Source organism: Euprymna scolopes, chromosome 30, assembly GCF_053919585.1.
Source record: "Euprymna scolopes isolate OS-2025 chromosome 30, ASM5391958v1, whole genome shotgun sequence".
Classification (NCBI taxonomy): domain Eukaryota; kingdom Metazoa; phylum Mollusca; class Cephalopoda; order Sepiida; family Sepiolidae; genus Euprymna; species Euprymna scolopes.
The window spans coordinates 91892066-91908608 of NC_136511.1; the positions used below are offsets into that span (position 1 = coordinate 91892066).

General features: G+C 34.4%; 2 protein-coding genes across 15 annotated transcripts in view; one reads left to right on the top strand and one right to left on the bottom strand.

The window, feature by feature from the left end:
* LOC145254566 (uncharacterized) overlaps positions 1 to 5276 on the bottom strand; it is a 94800-nt gene extending 89524 nt beyond the window's left edge. Inside the window, exon 1 of one of the 2 annotated variants that reach the window (XR_013863771.1) lies at positions 4944 to 5256. The gene's annotated coding sequence lies outside the window, so the exon portion shown is untranslated. Of the gene's footprint in view, positions 1 to 4943 lie in introns of both variants that reach the window. The other variant, XR_013863770.1, reaches the window with a different exon arrangement.
* Positions 1 to 16543, top strand: part of LOC145254565 (dual specificity calcium/calmodulin-dependent 3',5'-cyclic nucleotide phosphodiesterase 1A-like) — a 1571136-nt gene that overhangs the window by 1460759 nt on the left and 93834 nt on the right. For all 13 annotated transcript variants that reach the window (XM_080113160.1, XM_080113150.1, XM_080113152.1 and 10 more), the window contains one exon: positions 8464 to 8593. In XM_080113160.1, coding sequence (XP_079969286.1) covers positions 8464 to 8593 — 130 coding nt within the window. The remainder of the gene's footprint in view (positions 1 to 8463; positions 8594 to 16543) is intronic.

The window sequence follows — 16543 nt, forward strand, 5'->3', positions numbered from 1 at the left end:
TGGCTTGTGACTTGTGATCAAAAGTGGATTCTTTATGACAACCGGCCATGCTCAGCTCAGTGGTTAGACACCGACAAAGCTCCACAATACTTCCGAAAGCCAGATTTCCATCAAAAGAAGGCCATACTGACTGTTTGGTCTCATCTATTACAGTTTTTTTTTTTTTTGAATGCAGGCAAACTCGTTATGGCGGTGAAGTATTGTCAACAAATGGATGAAATGCATCAGAAACTTCAACAACAACACCCAACATTAGTCAACAGAAAAGGCTCAATTCTCCTTCATGACAATGCTTGACCGCACGTTGCTAAACTGACTCTACAGAAGTTCAACGAATTGGGCTATGAAACTCTGCCTCATCCACCATACTCTCCAGACCTCTCATTTACCAACAACAACTTTTTCAGCATTTCAACAACTTTCTGTATGAAAAATGCTTCAAAAACCTAAGCAATATCAAAAATGCCTTCAGCGACTTCATCCCCATCAGAATGCAATATTTTTACATCACTGGCATGAATGCACTTGTTTTGCGTTGGCGAAAGTATGTTGATTTTGATGGTGCTTATTTCAAACAATACATTTTTGTTTGAGGCAAGATATGAATTTAAAAGTTAAAAATCGTAAGAACTTTCTTGTCAACCTGATATACGTTATTCTCTAGTGTCAACATCTGCCAAATATGAGGGAGATAGAGGACCTTTCTAATCAAAGTGTCTGATGGCTGACCCTGGTTGGCTTCTGTTATAGCTGGGCTGCCACTTCCAGAGACAGGAAAGTTTACCCCATTGTCTGCAGGTCGAGGGGCGCTCCAATATTTGATTTTTTTTTTCTTCATATTTTTCTATATGATTGCTCATGGTCCACGGCTTTTTAATATTTTTCTTATTCTTATTATTAATAAAAGGAGTGGTCCCGTCTGCAATCTGGGGAATGTGCTGGATGGCTTGGGGAGGCAGCAAACCATTATTTTGAATATTTGATCAGAAGTTTACTTTTAATGAGAAGTATCCTAATGTTAGGGTCTGTAACAAATCCCTATAGCATAGAGAAACCAAAGACGCCTAAGAATGGTGTTTAGAAGGCATTCAAGTTCTCTTCATTATATATGTGTGTGCATATGTGTTTTATGTAGAATCGATATCTTTTGTACATACTGATTAAATCTAAAATAAATGATTTTAATATCAAAGGGACTGTAAACTCTTGTAAATAAATAAGGCCTTTTTTGTGTCTTTTGATATAGACTTAAATAGCGGTTTATAGTTTTGAAATTTCTTCTTTTTTTTCTTTCATTTTACTCCAGTCGAAGTTCTCAGAAATCAAGAGGCACCCTTCCATGGGGCTAACACACGATATGCCTATATGAGATATATAGATATTCGAATATTTCATTAAAGTTCTTCTTTGCCTCTAAAACACTTAGTAAAGAAGTTAAAAGCATAATTTTCCTCTGTGTGTATATATGTACATATATATGTGTGCGTGTGTATTTGCATATGTATATTATTCTTCAATAAAAAATAAACAAATACTTGAAGTCTTATTGTGCATTAAATATTTTCTCCTTTTCTTTTCTTTTTTCTTTCTTTCTTTTCTTTTTCTTTGGTCAGTGACATATGCGCACGCAGTTGTGTATCTAACTGTTTGAATTACTGAAGTTGAGAACAATGAAGTAGGGGAAGGAAGAGTGAGAGCTGTGTGTATGCCTTATATTAAGGGGAGGAAAAGGGTGACATTGTTTTAGACATTTTTAAATCACTGTCAGTTTGCTGAAGGCTATGTTTGCAAGTAACTTTATATTTTCTATTTTATTTATTTATTCAGCTTTTCCTATAAATTCATCTTTTCCTATAAATTTCTTGTTTTACTTTTTTATTCATTTATTTCTTCTATTGTTATTCAATTATTTAAGCCCCTGACGAGATGATTAACACAGTCGAAACGTAGGTAAATTCATCTGGGGTCGTTCTGATGTTTATATGAATTAACTTATAAAATCTCTACACATGTATTGACCATTTTTGGAAAATTAAACTTTTTAGTTTAATACATTTACAGTTATTTACTTTTTGAAAATGCGTACATGAACCCTCCAACAACTTGAGTTTCGTTGTTTTTTGTGTAGTTTTGTCTTTGAGTTTCGTTATGTTTCTAAATATGATATTTGTACGTGTGTAAAATAATGGATATATATATATATATATATATATATATATATATATATATATATATATATATATATATATAGCATTTCAACTTAGTAAAGAAGTTAAAAGCATAATGAGGTATATATATATCCATAGAGAGAGATAGAGATAGAGAGAGACAAACAGACAGACAGAGACAGAGAGATAATAAATAGATAGATAGATAGATAGATAGATAGATACTATGAAATATTATCTATTCGTGATTACAGAGTTGTTAAAATTTAAATTGAAAATATAAATTTAAAAAGCCAAGTCAACGCAAATATCTTTTTAAATAAACAAACATTTATTTGTTTATAAATCAAACTATGTTCAATTAGTCTCAATATTTGGGGTTGTTGCATCGTAAAAAAATTAGCTCAATTAGTCTCAATATTTGGGGTTGTTGCATCCTAAAAAAATTAGCTCAATTAGTTTCAATATTTGGGGTTGTTACATCTGAAAAAGAATTATATGTGGCGTTGTTACATCTTTAAAAAATTAAGGTTATTACATCTGTAAAATTGTTCTAACAGTCTCAATAGTTGGGGTTGTTACATCTAGAAAAATAATGTGTTCAGTTAGCTACAATATTTAGAATTTTTACATCTGAAATAACATGACATTAGTCTCAATATTTGGGATTGTAATATCTGAAAAAAAAATGATATGTTAAATAAGTCTCAATATCTAAGGTGAAAGAAAAGATAATTTCAATTAGTTTCAATATTTGGTGTGCTTACATCTGATAAAAAAGATGTGTTTCATTCAGATATATTCAATTAGACTCAATATTTTGGGTTGTTGCATATGAAATATATATATATATATATATATATATATATATATATATATATATAAATTAGTAGCAATGAAAGAAAGATATATAAAATTAGTCTCCAAATTTGGGATAATTACAATTAGTCACAATATTTGCGGTTGTTATATCTGAAACAATAATGTGTTCAATTAGTCTCAATATAAAGGGGTTGTTACATCCGAAAAAACTCACATGATCAATTAGAAGCAATACTTAGGGTTGTTAAAGCTACAAAATAATATAATTAGTTTTAATATTTGAGGTATTTACAACAAATAATATTTAGGGTTGTTACATCCGAAAAAAAATATGATCAATTTGTCTCACTATTTCAGTGTGTTACATAATATGTTCAATTAGTCTCAATTTTAAATTTAAAAAATGATATATTTGGGGTTGTTTCATCTGAAACAACTGATATGTTCAATTAGTTTAAATATTTGAGATTGTTACATCTGAAAAATATATGATCGATTAGTCTTAACATTTGGTGTTGTTACATCTAAAAAATGATATGTTTAATTAGTTTCTATATTTGAAATTGTTACATTTAAAAATATATACGTATATATTTAATTAGTAGCAATATTTGAGGTTACTACATCTGAAAAATAAATATATTTAATTACTCTGAATATTTAGAGTTTTTACACCCCCAAAAAATAATACGTTCAATTAGTCTTTAAATTTAACGTTGTTACATCTGAAAATAAGATATATATATATATATATATATATATATATATATATATATATATATATTATAAAGCTGAACGTCTGTGTGTGTGTCTGCTCACGAATAGGCTCCTATATGGTTGACTATTATAGAAAACTGATCACATATAATGATAGATGTATCGAGACACAGGAATGGGTATGTTTGATCTGGCATAATGATGATTCATTAAAATTGTGGGGTCTGCGTACGCGCCTGGTCCACAAAGTATGGAAATAAAAAATTTTAAAAACACGTTTACAAGTGTTTTTTATATAGATGTACACAATAATACTTTGATAAGTATGTTTTAACTTAAATAGGGATGGTATAATAAACTTGTGGGGTCTGTGTTCGCGCCTGGTCTCCATAGAATGGAAATAGGCACAAACGTTAATAAAGACTTTTCATATCTATCTGCCTAAGTATACTTTGATAATTATGTTTCAGTTTGAAGAAATATGGTATAATAAAATTATGGGGTGTTCGTTTGCACCTGACCTCCATAGAATGGAAATATGTCACAAAGTTTAACAAGGTTTTTTAATATAGATCCACAGAATATTGTGATAAGTGTTTCAGTGTGAACAGGTATGGTATAATAAATTATGGGGTTGATCTATTTTATTTTTACTTTCATCATATTTTGCTTTGGTTTTGATACCCCCAAATTCGAAGCTATCTCTTTACAACCCTTCCTTTTCATAAGCTATCATACTTTCTTAAATCAGAGTCCATTTTCTGTAGGCTGTTTTTGAACCCAGGGTATTTTTGCTAGTATATATATATATATATATATATATATATATATATATATATAGTAGCAATACTTGAGGTTTTACATATTAAAAAAGATATATTATACCACTATTCGCAGTTGTTACATCTGAAAGAAAGAATATGTTCAATAAGTCACAATATTTGGGGTTGTTACATCTTTAAAAAATAATATGTTCCATTAGTCTTCATATACGTGTTTTTTTTTTTATACAAAAATAATAATATGCTGTATTAGTGTCCATACATTATACTAGTTCATCTAGTTTCAATTAGTTTCAATATTTGGGGTTTTAAGTGAGCTGCTCGCCGAGCAAAACGACGAACAGCTCCTTAAAAATAATTTTTCATAAACATTAATAAAAAACAAATATTCAGAAAAATTAATGAAAATAAATAGTCAGACTTGGCTTGTTAAAAGAAGTGTAATTTTATTTACCCTTTTGTGTATCACACTCATCTGGTTTCTTTTGTGTCCATAGAAAAGAAAGAAATCTTTACTGTCTGGTAAATGTTCTCTTTTTTGGCGAAAGGTCGAAAAGAAAAGATAAATTAAATATTTTTCTTTGGGATAGCCGTTCGAGTGAAAATGGGTGTGGAAAGGTAAGAAGAATGTTTTTTGGTTTCATTATGAGAACTGGCATAGCGCGTGTTGCGCACATGTGACAGACACAGCAGTAGCGCGTGTTAACTCCTTAAGGGTCAGCAAGCGAAAGAGGAAGAGAGGGCACTCGAATTTGGCACCACGTTTTTTTTTTTTGTCCTCTTTTTTAGAGCTCTCCAGAAACGGTGACAATTCAAAAGTCTCTGTCAAATTTTAGTTCCGGGGTAGACGCTCGCTACAGGTTGTTACATCTGAAAAAGTAATATATTCAATCAGTCTCAATATTTGGGTTATAAATACGGAAATAATGATATATTTGGGTTGTTACACGCGAAAAAAAAAATGATATGTTCAATTAGTCTAAATATTTGAGGTTGTTACATTTGAAAAATAGATAAATGTATTCAATTAGTAGCAATATTTGAATATTTGCATTTAAAAAAAAACACAGATATATTCGATTAACTTCAATTGTTTTTTCAATTACATCTGAAAAAATAGTATGTTCAATTGCTCTCAATATTTGAGGTTGTTAAATCTGGAAAAAAGATATATTCAATTAGTCTCATTACATATAAATTGTTACATTTGAAACAAGATAATATGTTCAATTAGACTCAAAATTTGGGGTTGTTACATTTGTAAAAAAAGATATATTAAATTCGTAGTAATATTTGAGGTTGTTACATCTGAAAAAAAATTATATGTTTAATTGCTCTAAATATCCTAAAATAAAGAAATTTACATTAAAAAAAAAAGTTAATATTTTTGAAAAAAAATCTTTTTAAACTTGTTTTCCAGCTTAAACGTTACAGTTTCAGTCATCATTTGTCCATATCATAAATTATCTCTATTAATAATAGAGGCACAAGAATTCCCCTCTGGAAAAAAGTATTGTAGGTTTGCACCAGCAGATGCCATATGCAAATTCAACAAAGTTAGCCTAATAGCCCTATCTTATGTATCTTTTGAACACCATTTCAAACAAATTTAGCCGTGATAATAAAATACTACATTATATCCCACGAACAACAACATCGCATTTGCAACATCGTTAGAGGAAAGTGTCCCTATTTTACTCTCTGAATATTTAATCTTTCCACCGAAGTCACTAGGAAGAATTCTACAGGTTTCACTGATTCTGTGATTACACCGACTGTAACTGACTTACTTACACATACGTAGATCTAACATAATCTTTCTCATTTCTGATTCATAAATGATAATGTCTTCCTTGCCAAAGTACATCCATTCTAATTGGCTGAGCTTGATAATTTTCATATTCTAGAATCCAGTTCTTTACTTTATAAATGAGCGATTACTAACATTAAAATATGGCATCACTAAAAGACATATTCCACCCAGCGTCAAGTCAAGTTCATTTAATGCATTAATCATTTCAATCATTAAACTATCATTCAATAACCAGTCCTTTGTCGTCGTAAAACAGCAACAAAAAAATTAGACAGCCCTTGCGATCGAACTTTTTTAAACCATTTAACACATTATAACATTCTGCTTACATTTGGAACCTTTAACACACACAAAACTATCCTTTCTATTTCTTTTTTTATCGACAAGTTTGTTTTGTGTGTGTGTATATTTGTGTTTTGTTGTCTTCTTTTTTCTTTCTTTCCCAATTTAATTCTGTCAGAGTTAGAATCTCATATATTTTACAATTTTTTTCACCTTTGAATTTGGAAAAAAACACGTATATCCAATATCTCTCTTTCTCCCACTCTCTAACTCACACACGCATTTTTACTTTTTACTTGTTAAAATCTATTTATATTTCCGACTGTTGCCTACACCCTGCGTAATCTGTAACATATGCGCACGCACACACACACACACACACAATAATAATAATAATAATAACGTTATTATTTCAGCACGATCCGTCTCCATATAATTGAATGCGATCTTAAATAAAGCCAGAATAAAATTTCAATATTAAATGTTTTATGTTTATTGGATTAAAATTCACACCTAAACTAATTGACCAACCATTATCAGTTTTGGAACACAGCTGCTAAGCGCAGGGCGGATGTCTAAATATGATTTATAATTAGTTCTCTGTTAGTATCATGAGGAAAACGTGGAAGCCTTTTTTTCCTATTCCTTCATTTTACAATAAATACTTTATTTTGTTTACTTTCATGGCCCCGGACAAGACCCGGATAGCCCTGCTCGTTTAAAATAATTATTGCAACGTCAAAAACAGCCCAAGTTATTTAAGTGCCAAGAAAAAATATGCATCATCTAATTGCATTATTTGTATTTTCTAAGTTTAGTGCCTTGATTGTTTATTGGTTAAATAATATTACTACTAATGATTATATTTTCTTTCGTTTGATTATTCCAATCTTCCAAAGGAGATGAATGGAAAGAAGGAAAAGTGGAAGTTGTATAAATTAAGATTCGGGGAAAGAGAAGATCAAATAACATATAGTGAAAGAGGAAAAGAATAATAGACAGAAAGTTAAAGAAGACTTGGTGATTAAATTTGAAATTACAGATAATTAGACCAATTAAAATGGATTATCTTCAAAGTGGTTCAATCCCAAAACCAAAGAAGGCATAAAATTTATTTTGTGTGACTGAAATATATAGAAAAAGTATTGGGGGAAACAAACGTTAATTAATTCAGTATAATAATCGATATATTATAAATATATAGATTTATATAAAATTAATTATATGTATATGTTTTTATATTTGTATGTAAACAATTCACCCCTAAACTAATTAATCGATAATTATAATTTGTTTCTGGCATGTGTAAGAAGTCATGATGTCGGCTGTATTTAATTTTATGCAAGGGGGACTGAAGCCTTTCATGAAAATTCAGACACCTGATTTTTTGTGAAATTTTAACAATAGGTATTAAGCATACATTTAATAAATATTCCTCAAATTTCAGTTTCTTTCGAGTATTTCAAAGGATTTTTAGGCGGTATAATATTTGAAAATTAAAATATTTTAGATTTGCATTAAAGCTCATCCATATTCATTAGGCACCCTGAATTTTAATTTTTTGCTAAAGCCTCTTAATCTAAGCTCTTAAATTTTAGACGTTTTTTAGACTCAAAATCATGCAATAGATTTTTAACAAAATTAGAATAGGGATTTTAGATGTATCATTATATTTCGACTTTAAAATTTCGTAAGGGAACACAAAAGTGATGCAGAAATGTTTTGATGAGGCGAAATTAATTTTTGATAGAGTTACTATTTCAAGACATCAATTCTGTGGGTTAAAAAGTGAAATCGCAAAATAATCGCTTTTTCTTTTGTTGTTCTTGTTTTATATTTTGTTCAATTAGTTCTATTTTGTTCATTGCTGTCTTTCCAGGTCAGAGGTCGCCCTGTTATATAACGATAAAGCTGTCTTAGAAAACCATCATGTAAGTGCAGCATTCAAACTACTGAAAGTAGACGAATACAATATTCTTTCTGGTCTTAGTAAAGAAGAATACAGGCAAGTATCATATTTTCATATTTCTGCTGCTCAACAATATCTAAAACGTTTTCCTTGTCTAACCGAAATGTCTAACAATCAGTTTAAAGGAAATATTTTAATCCAAAAAGTTATAAAATTATAGGTATAAAATTGATAAGTGTAATGAAAAATAAAGACCTTTTAAGATATTAGAAAGGTTTTATTCAACATAAAATTCAGCAGGTACAACAACATGGTCGGTAACGAACGACTAAGCTGGGAAAAGGCGCCAATTTCGTTCTATTTGTAAACATCTGGTGTGCATGCGCACTAGCGCTCTAAACTCACAACACTCTCCACCACATTTTATTTATATTTCGGGTTGCAGGTAATCTTCCTTCCCCTTTTTGTAGCTTCTGGAAGAAATTTGAAAACGCCCTTCTTCGAGTCAGACTGTTGCTGCTGCTCTTCTATTTCTAAACACTTTGTTTTGTTGACTGAAGAAAAAGACTCTCCATTTGGTGAGGTATTATTCTTTGGGGTTTCCTGTTGATCAATCAACTCTGGTTCACGGATGTTTGATGGAGTAGTAGAATCTGGTGATGTACCATGATCAGGGGAGACAGGAGATTCCAAGTTTGTAGAGGAGGGGTCAGTGACAGGAGTGGGGGCTAGGTCTTCTGTTGAGACTGTTGACTGACGGCCGTCAGGGAAACGAATTCTGGCAAAGTTGGGAGTTGCAGATATTATATCTACTGGTTCCACTAGGGGATCTGACTTGTGCTGGCGGACAAACTTCCTAAGGAGGGCCGGTCCTCCTTGCAGCCACTGAGGTAAGGTATATCCGGTGCCCGACCTTCTGGAAAAGTTAAACATTCTCTCATGTGGGGTTGAGTTAGTTGCTGTACAAAGTAGCGATCGAATAGAGTACAAAGCTATGTCGAGTACTTCATGCCAGTGACGTTCGTCCAATTGCCTGGTTTTGAGTGCAAGTTTGATCGTTTTCCAGATTGTGCCATTTACTCTCTCGCATTGTCCATTGCCGATTGGATGGTATGGAGTTGAGTGGGTAATCACAACTCCATGTTGCCAGAGAAACTCTTTTAGTTCACATGAAATAAACTGACTTCCTCGATCACTATGGATGGAATCTGGGCAGCCAAAAAAGGTAAATAAATTCTGGAGACAATTTATAACAGTTTTTGTTGATATGTCCTGACATGGATAGACAAAAGGATAGCGTGAATATTCATCTACAATCACGAGTAGGTATTTGAGATTATTCGTAGATGGTTTTGGTCCCATGAAATCTATTGAAAGACGTTCAAAGGGGGATCGGGAATGGATTAATCGACCTGATGGAAGTTTGAAGAACCTTGGTTTTAGTTCAGCACATATTTGACATTCAGCGCAGGTGCGCTTAGCATCTTCCATGGAGAATGGTAGATTCTTCTGCCTCACAAAGTGATAGTCTCGCTACTCCAGGATGACAAAGTGCTGCGTGCAGGTCCTTTAGTGATAATGAGCACGAAGCAGAGCATGATCGAGAAAGGGTATCTGCAGAGTTATTAAGAGAACCTGGTCTATATACTATCTCATAAGAATAGTTTGAAAGTTCAAGTCTCCACCGAAGCAGCTTATCGTTTTTAATACGATTTGGTGTCTGCGTGTTGAACATAAATGATGCAGCCTGTTGGTCAGTAATAATGGTAAAGTGTCGACCGAGTAAGAGGTCACGCCATTTACACACAGATTCTACAATGGCTGCCGATTCACGTTCCACTGCTGAATGTCGACGCTCTGACTGCGTTAGGGTTCTGGAAAAATATGCTACTGGACGTCCATTCTGGGAAAGGCAGGCTGCTAATGCTGTCGCAGATGCATCAGTTTCTATCGTAAAAGGAACTTCATCCTCAATGGCTGCAACCGAAGCCTTGCAAATTTCATCTTTCATGGCTTGAAATTGATTTTTGAGTTTCTCAGTGATAGGAAAGGACGTAATGTTTAATAAAGGTGAAATCCGATCTGAGAAATTCTCTATCCATGGTGAATAGTATGAGAAGAGACCTAGAGCCCGCCTGAGTGACTTACTGCAGTTCGGAATCGGTAATTCTTTTAGTGGTGTAAGTCTGTCTGGATCAGGACTGATTGTTCCATTTTCCAATAAGTGCCCTAGAAACTTTAGTTTGGTTATACCATATTCACATTTTACAGGGTTTAGTTGCAAGTTAAGACGGTTGATAACCTTTCTAAAAGCTTCCATATTTTCGTTTAATTCTTTATTAGTTTTTCCTCCGATGACAATGTCATCAATGTAAGCAAATGTACCTTGGAGTTCATGTTCTTGAATCAGATTATGCATAATACGTTGAAACACAGCTACTAAGTTCGTTAGCCCAAAAGGTAACCTAGAGAACTCGTATAGTCCTCCATCAGCTTCAAATGCTGTGTAAATTCTCTCGTCTCTACGTATAGGGCATTGATAATATGCAGACTTCAGGTCCAACTTATTAAAAATTTTGTACTGTGATAGTTGGCGTATGATATTCGAAATTTTGGGAAGCGGAAAAGCATCCAAAAGTGTAAACCGATTTATAGTTGCAGAATAGTCAACGACCATGCGACACTTATGTCTTTCATTTCTAGTTACTAGTACTTGGGCTGTCCATGGGGAATTCGATTTGATTATGATACCTTCTTTTAATAATTCTTGTATCTCATTCCGGATAAATTCGCAGTCCGATGCTGAGTAGTTTCTGCTTTTTGTTGCGATGGGTTTACAATTCTTTGCTAAATTAGCAAAAAGAGACGGTGGCTCGATTTTCATCTGAGTGATGTTACAAATCTGTAAAGATGGTATCTTTCCGTTATAATGGAATTCCACCCGGTTATGCAATTGCATGAACTCTTGTCCTAGTATAATTGGAGCACACAAGTTGGGAAGGATAGATAGACGCATATTAGTGTAAATTTGTCCATTAACAGCGATGGATGCAACACAATGTCCTAAGGTTTTGCTCGTGAGATTCGAGGAAGCCATGCTTACCGTATCATTAGAAGGTAATATACTAAGGCCGAGTGATCTCACCATGTTCATTCGTATAAAGTTATGAGTGCTTCCACTGTCTACCATAGCTTTCAAACAGGTACTATTAATTGTTGCATTTACTACAGAATATTGTGTGCATGGAGTGCATTGGGATGACGCAGTGAGGGCAATATATGCAGAACTAGTCCTGGTATTATAAGTTGTTTGTTTTATTTTAGATCGGCAGACTTTAGAGAAGTGGCCCCTCTTTCCGCATTTAAGGCAGTCAGCATTCCGAGCTGGGCAAATATTTCGAGAATGATTTTCTCGTCCACAGAATTGGCATCTGGCGAAGTGAGTCGCCTGATTATTTCTGGAAACAGCAGCACATTCATTAGTTAGTTCCAAACTAGAGTTATTTTCAGATTCATCTGCATGAATAGATGCCTTTGCTACAATTGATGTGTCATAAGCTGCTGCATTATGTTGGGCCATTTCTAGACTTCGTGCAGTTGCTACGGCATGATCTAGGTTAATTTCAAAACTTTCAAGTAATCTCTGCCTAATAGTTGAGGAAGTGAGACCTGTGATAAATGCGTCACGTATCGCTAGCTCCACATGTTGAGAGGCAATAACATCTTCAAATTTACAATCCTTAGAAAGATTCTTTAGTTTTAGGAGAAACTGATCAATAGATTAACCTTGATTTTGTTTCCTAGTGGCGAGAAGGTGACGAGCAAACACAGAATTTACCGGTTTTACATAGGTTGCTTGAAGGATGCTAATAGCCCTCTTGAATGTTGAACAGTGAGATATAAGAGAATAGACCTTCGGTGAGATGAAATTAATCAGAATACTTAACTTATTCGGAGGATTTTGAGGATGAGCGACTGTGAGAGAGTCGATGCAGTTGATGAGGGTACGATACCAATGATTCCATTCGTCAGCGGTTGTATCTGACGATCCTTCGAATTTACCAGGTCTCAGTATAGCATCCATTGTTGCTGTTAATTTTTAATTTTATGTTGAATAAATTGTAATGAAAAATAAAGACCTTTTAAGATATTAGAAAGGTTTTATTCAACATAAAATTCAGCAGGTACAACAACATGGTCGGTAACAAACGACTAAGCTGGGAAAAGGCGCCAATTTCGTTCTATTTGTAAACATCTGGTGCGCATGCGCACTAGCGCTCTAAACTCACAACAATAAGTTTATAATTAATATTAGCTGCATAATTTTATTAAATTTCTTTCTTTTTTTTTTGTATAAGGAGGTTCTCATCTCATTAGTTCATCTATTTAGAGAGATTTTGAAACTTAAAACTTTAAATATCTGTATGAATGTATTAATTTTTCCCATTAGAAGACATGTGGGTGGTTTGACGGCCTGCTTTTGCTGTTGCTTGGAAATAAACTCTCAAAGATCCGTCCCTTTTATAACAAATCTGCTTAGATGACATATTTTCCATCCCCAAATCCATACTACATGTTGTACGTATCGATTTTATATAATTCATTGGTCTGTCACTAGCTATATTAGTGTTCTGTGGTAGTTAACACCTCTATATCTATGATAGTTTGGATTCGTCTGGCACTATGTAAGCCATTTCTGCCATCGAGCAGAGTTTAACCACTCGCAGTGAACACCGGGACTCTTTTACCTTAATATTGTGACCCTACAACATTGACAACGTATGGATTCAAAAAAGGATCTCCTTTGGATAAACGATAAACTCCTGCTCAACAAACGTATATTTTTCTACCTTCTTTGATTGGCTTTTTTTAACAATAAAAAACGACCTCACCTTGGAAAAATTTATTTTTCAACAAAAACGACCTCACCTTGGAAAAATTTATTTTTCAACAAAAACGACCTCACCTTGAAAAAATTTATTTTTCAATAAGCCGTGAGTAGAAACATCTACAACGTTGTCTATTGCTAAAGAATGGTTTGTGCAAGTCATGCAAAGTTTTCAAATTCGAAATAAGACTTTTTTACTTTACCCAAAAGCCTTTATTTTTGAACTGTTCGTTGAAAGTAAACATTTTGGATTTTAAACACACAAAAGAAAAAAAAAGAAACTCGCTTTTTCTTGGGGGCTGGCCGACTTTCGCTTATGCAAATATCTTAATTTTTCTTGTTTGCAAGAAGCCATTTTCGTTTTACAGTGTATATTTGAAAAAAAAATTTTTATTACTGTAACCTAAAATTTCGATTTCCGTCGATAGTCTGCATGATTTTCATTTTTTTGGTAAAACAATGAGAAAAGAAACAAAAAAGTATATCAACTCTATGAAGTGTAATATATTGAACAGGGTTATCTCCCTTGCACTCCAATGAAACTATTGATGCCCTTTATCACTAGAGGGCGTAGAAGTCTTTTATGGTGCATTTGTAAATAAAGCGAGCGTGAAACGGCCATTTTGTTTTGGCCCGTGCTAACAGCTCATTCATTCATCTATAATGTCAATTTTGTCTTGGGTTTTTTTATTCTTGTGCGGTGTTAATGTTGATACACTTTAATTGGCGACGAGGAATGAATAATGCGGAGGAGTAACAAGACAATTTAAAAATAAAAGCGGTGAACACCCACAACCCAAAGAACCAGTAAAAGTTGCTGAGGAACGGATAAAAATGGCGCTGCTAGGCACAATTCAAGAATGGAATAGTGCAGAAGAAGAATGGTGGTGCTAAATTGAGAGAGTAAAGTTTTATTTTACTGCCAATGATGTGTTGAATGAAGGTAAGAAACATGCTATATTTTTTGTCGGTTATTGGGGCAAGTTTAGCCGAAAACAGGCCTGAGCAGAAAACATTTGAAGAACTGTGTATTCTGATGGAGAGGCACATCAGACTGGCCCCCAACGAGATACATGAACGTTTCTTATTCAACACGAGGGACAAACGAGAAAGCGAGTCCATCAGTGAATATGTGGCCACACTGAGAAAAATGTCGGGGCATTGTAACTTCGAAGAAAAAGTAAATGAACACATACGTGATCGTTTAGTTGTGGGAGTGAAAGATGGGAAGATACAGGAGCGTTTGCTTGGTGAAAGGATGCTAACTTTGGACAAGGCCATTGAAATAGCAGTGTCCATGGAATCGGCAAGGAAATATTCCAAGTTGATGTTGGGAGCACAGACAAAGTGAAACGTCCATACACAGGTTGCCATTAAAACGAGAGTGTTATCGTTGTGGAAGCACTGGCCACCAGGCAGATAAGTGCCAGTTTAAAAACAAGGAATGTTTTAAATGTAGGCGAATCGGGCATACTCGTCGGAAGTGTAGACAAGAAGAGAGCAGGCCTGCTAGCTCAACAGCATGAGGGAAGGAAACAGGGCGGTGAACAATGTGGAGGAAAATTGTTGTGCAGAAGAAATAGAAATAAATATGGAAAAACTAGACTTGCACACAGTTACTACACTTCGGACACACCAGTGTTAGTGGAACTACTAATTAATCAAGAGAAAGTGGCCATGGAAGTGAACACAGGAGCTTCATGCACAATAATGAGCCTAGAAAAGTTCAAGAAAATTGGCCAAATTCGTGATCTAAAAGAAAGCCATGTCAAGTTAAGAACATACACTGGCGAGCTAGTTAAACAACATGGGACCACAGACATGGAAGTAATCCAATTAAAACATCGACTACCTTTGCTGGTGGTGAAAGAAAATGTACCGACACTTTTTGGCCACAACTGGTTAAATAAGGTAGAGCTAGATTGGAGAGCCATGTTTCCTTTATATCAGAAAAATTTCCCTTCGAGGTTGGAAAAGCTTCTTAAAGAATTTGAGTCGCTGTTCAGTGAAGAAATGGGGTGTTTAAAAGATTTTAAGGTGAAAATACCCATTGATAAAGATGGTGAGTCCCAAATTTTATCGGGCAAGACCAATGCCTTATGCCATAAAAGCAGATGCGGAAAAAGAGCTAGATTGCCTGGAAACACAGGAAATTCACAAAAGAGCGGAGTACTCTAGGTGGGCTGCCCTCATTGTACCAGTTGCCAAAAATGATAATGAGGGCATCCGATCTGCGGAGATTACAAGCAAACAGTAAACCGGGCATCACCATGTAACAACTAGCCCATTCCTCAGACAGAAAATAAATTTGCTACTTTGAAAGGGGCTCAGAAATTTAACAAGCTCGACTTGAGCCATGCCTATCAGCAACTGGAATTGGATGAAGAAACTCAGGAACTTCAAACAGTAAACACTCACTACCAGCCCACCAGAATACAATTTGGAGTACACAGTGCTACAGGGATTTTTCAAAGGGAGATGGACAAAAGGTTGAAGAACATCCCTTTTTGCAAGGTGCGTGTGAATGACATCTTGGTTTCAGGTAGTGATGACAGTAGTCATCTGAAGAATTTACAGAGTGTATTTGCTGCCCTGGATAAGGTCGGATTAAAATTAAAGAAAAGTAAGTGCAAGTTTCTTCTTCCTGAAGTAACATATTTGGGTTTCAGAATTAGTAAGGAAGGCACAGCGCCTCTTCCAGACAAAGTAACCGCCATGACAGAGGCACCTCGACCGCAAAACATCACAGAATCAAGAGCCTACCTCAGGGCACTTAACTATTATCATAGTCATTCGCCAAATTTATCAACAATACTGGAATTGCTTCATAGCTTAATGAGGAAGGGTGCTCCCTGGGTATGGAGTGCTGGACACACACGGGCCTTTGAAGAAACAAAGAAGATGCTGTGTTCTACACCTCTTTCAACTCATTTTGACCCATCTTGACCTATTCTAGTGCAAGTAGATGCTTCTCTCTATGGACTGGGAGCTGTAATGGCTCACAAAATGGAAGATGGAAGGGAGAAACCAGTAGCTACATATAAGAAACACTGTCTGAGGTAGAACGGAATTATGCACACATTGAGAAGGAGGGGCTGACCCTAGTCTTTGCAGTGAAAAAGTTACACCAATATCTGTATGGGAATAATTTTACGTTGTTCA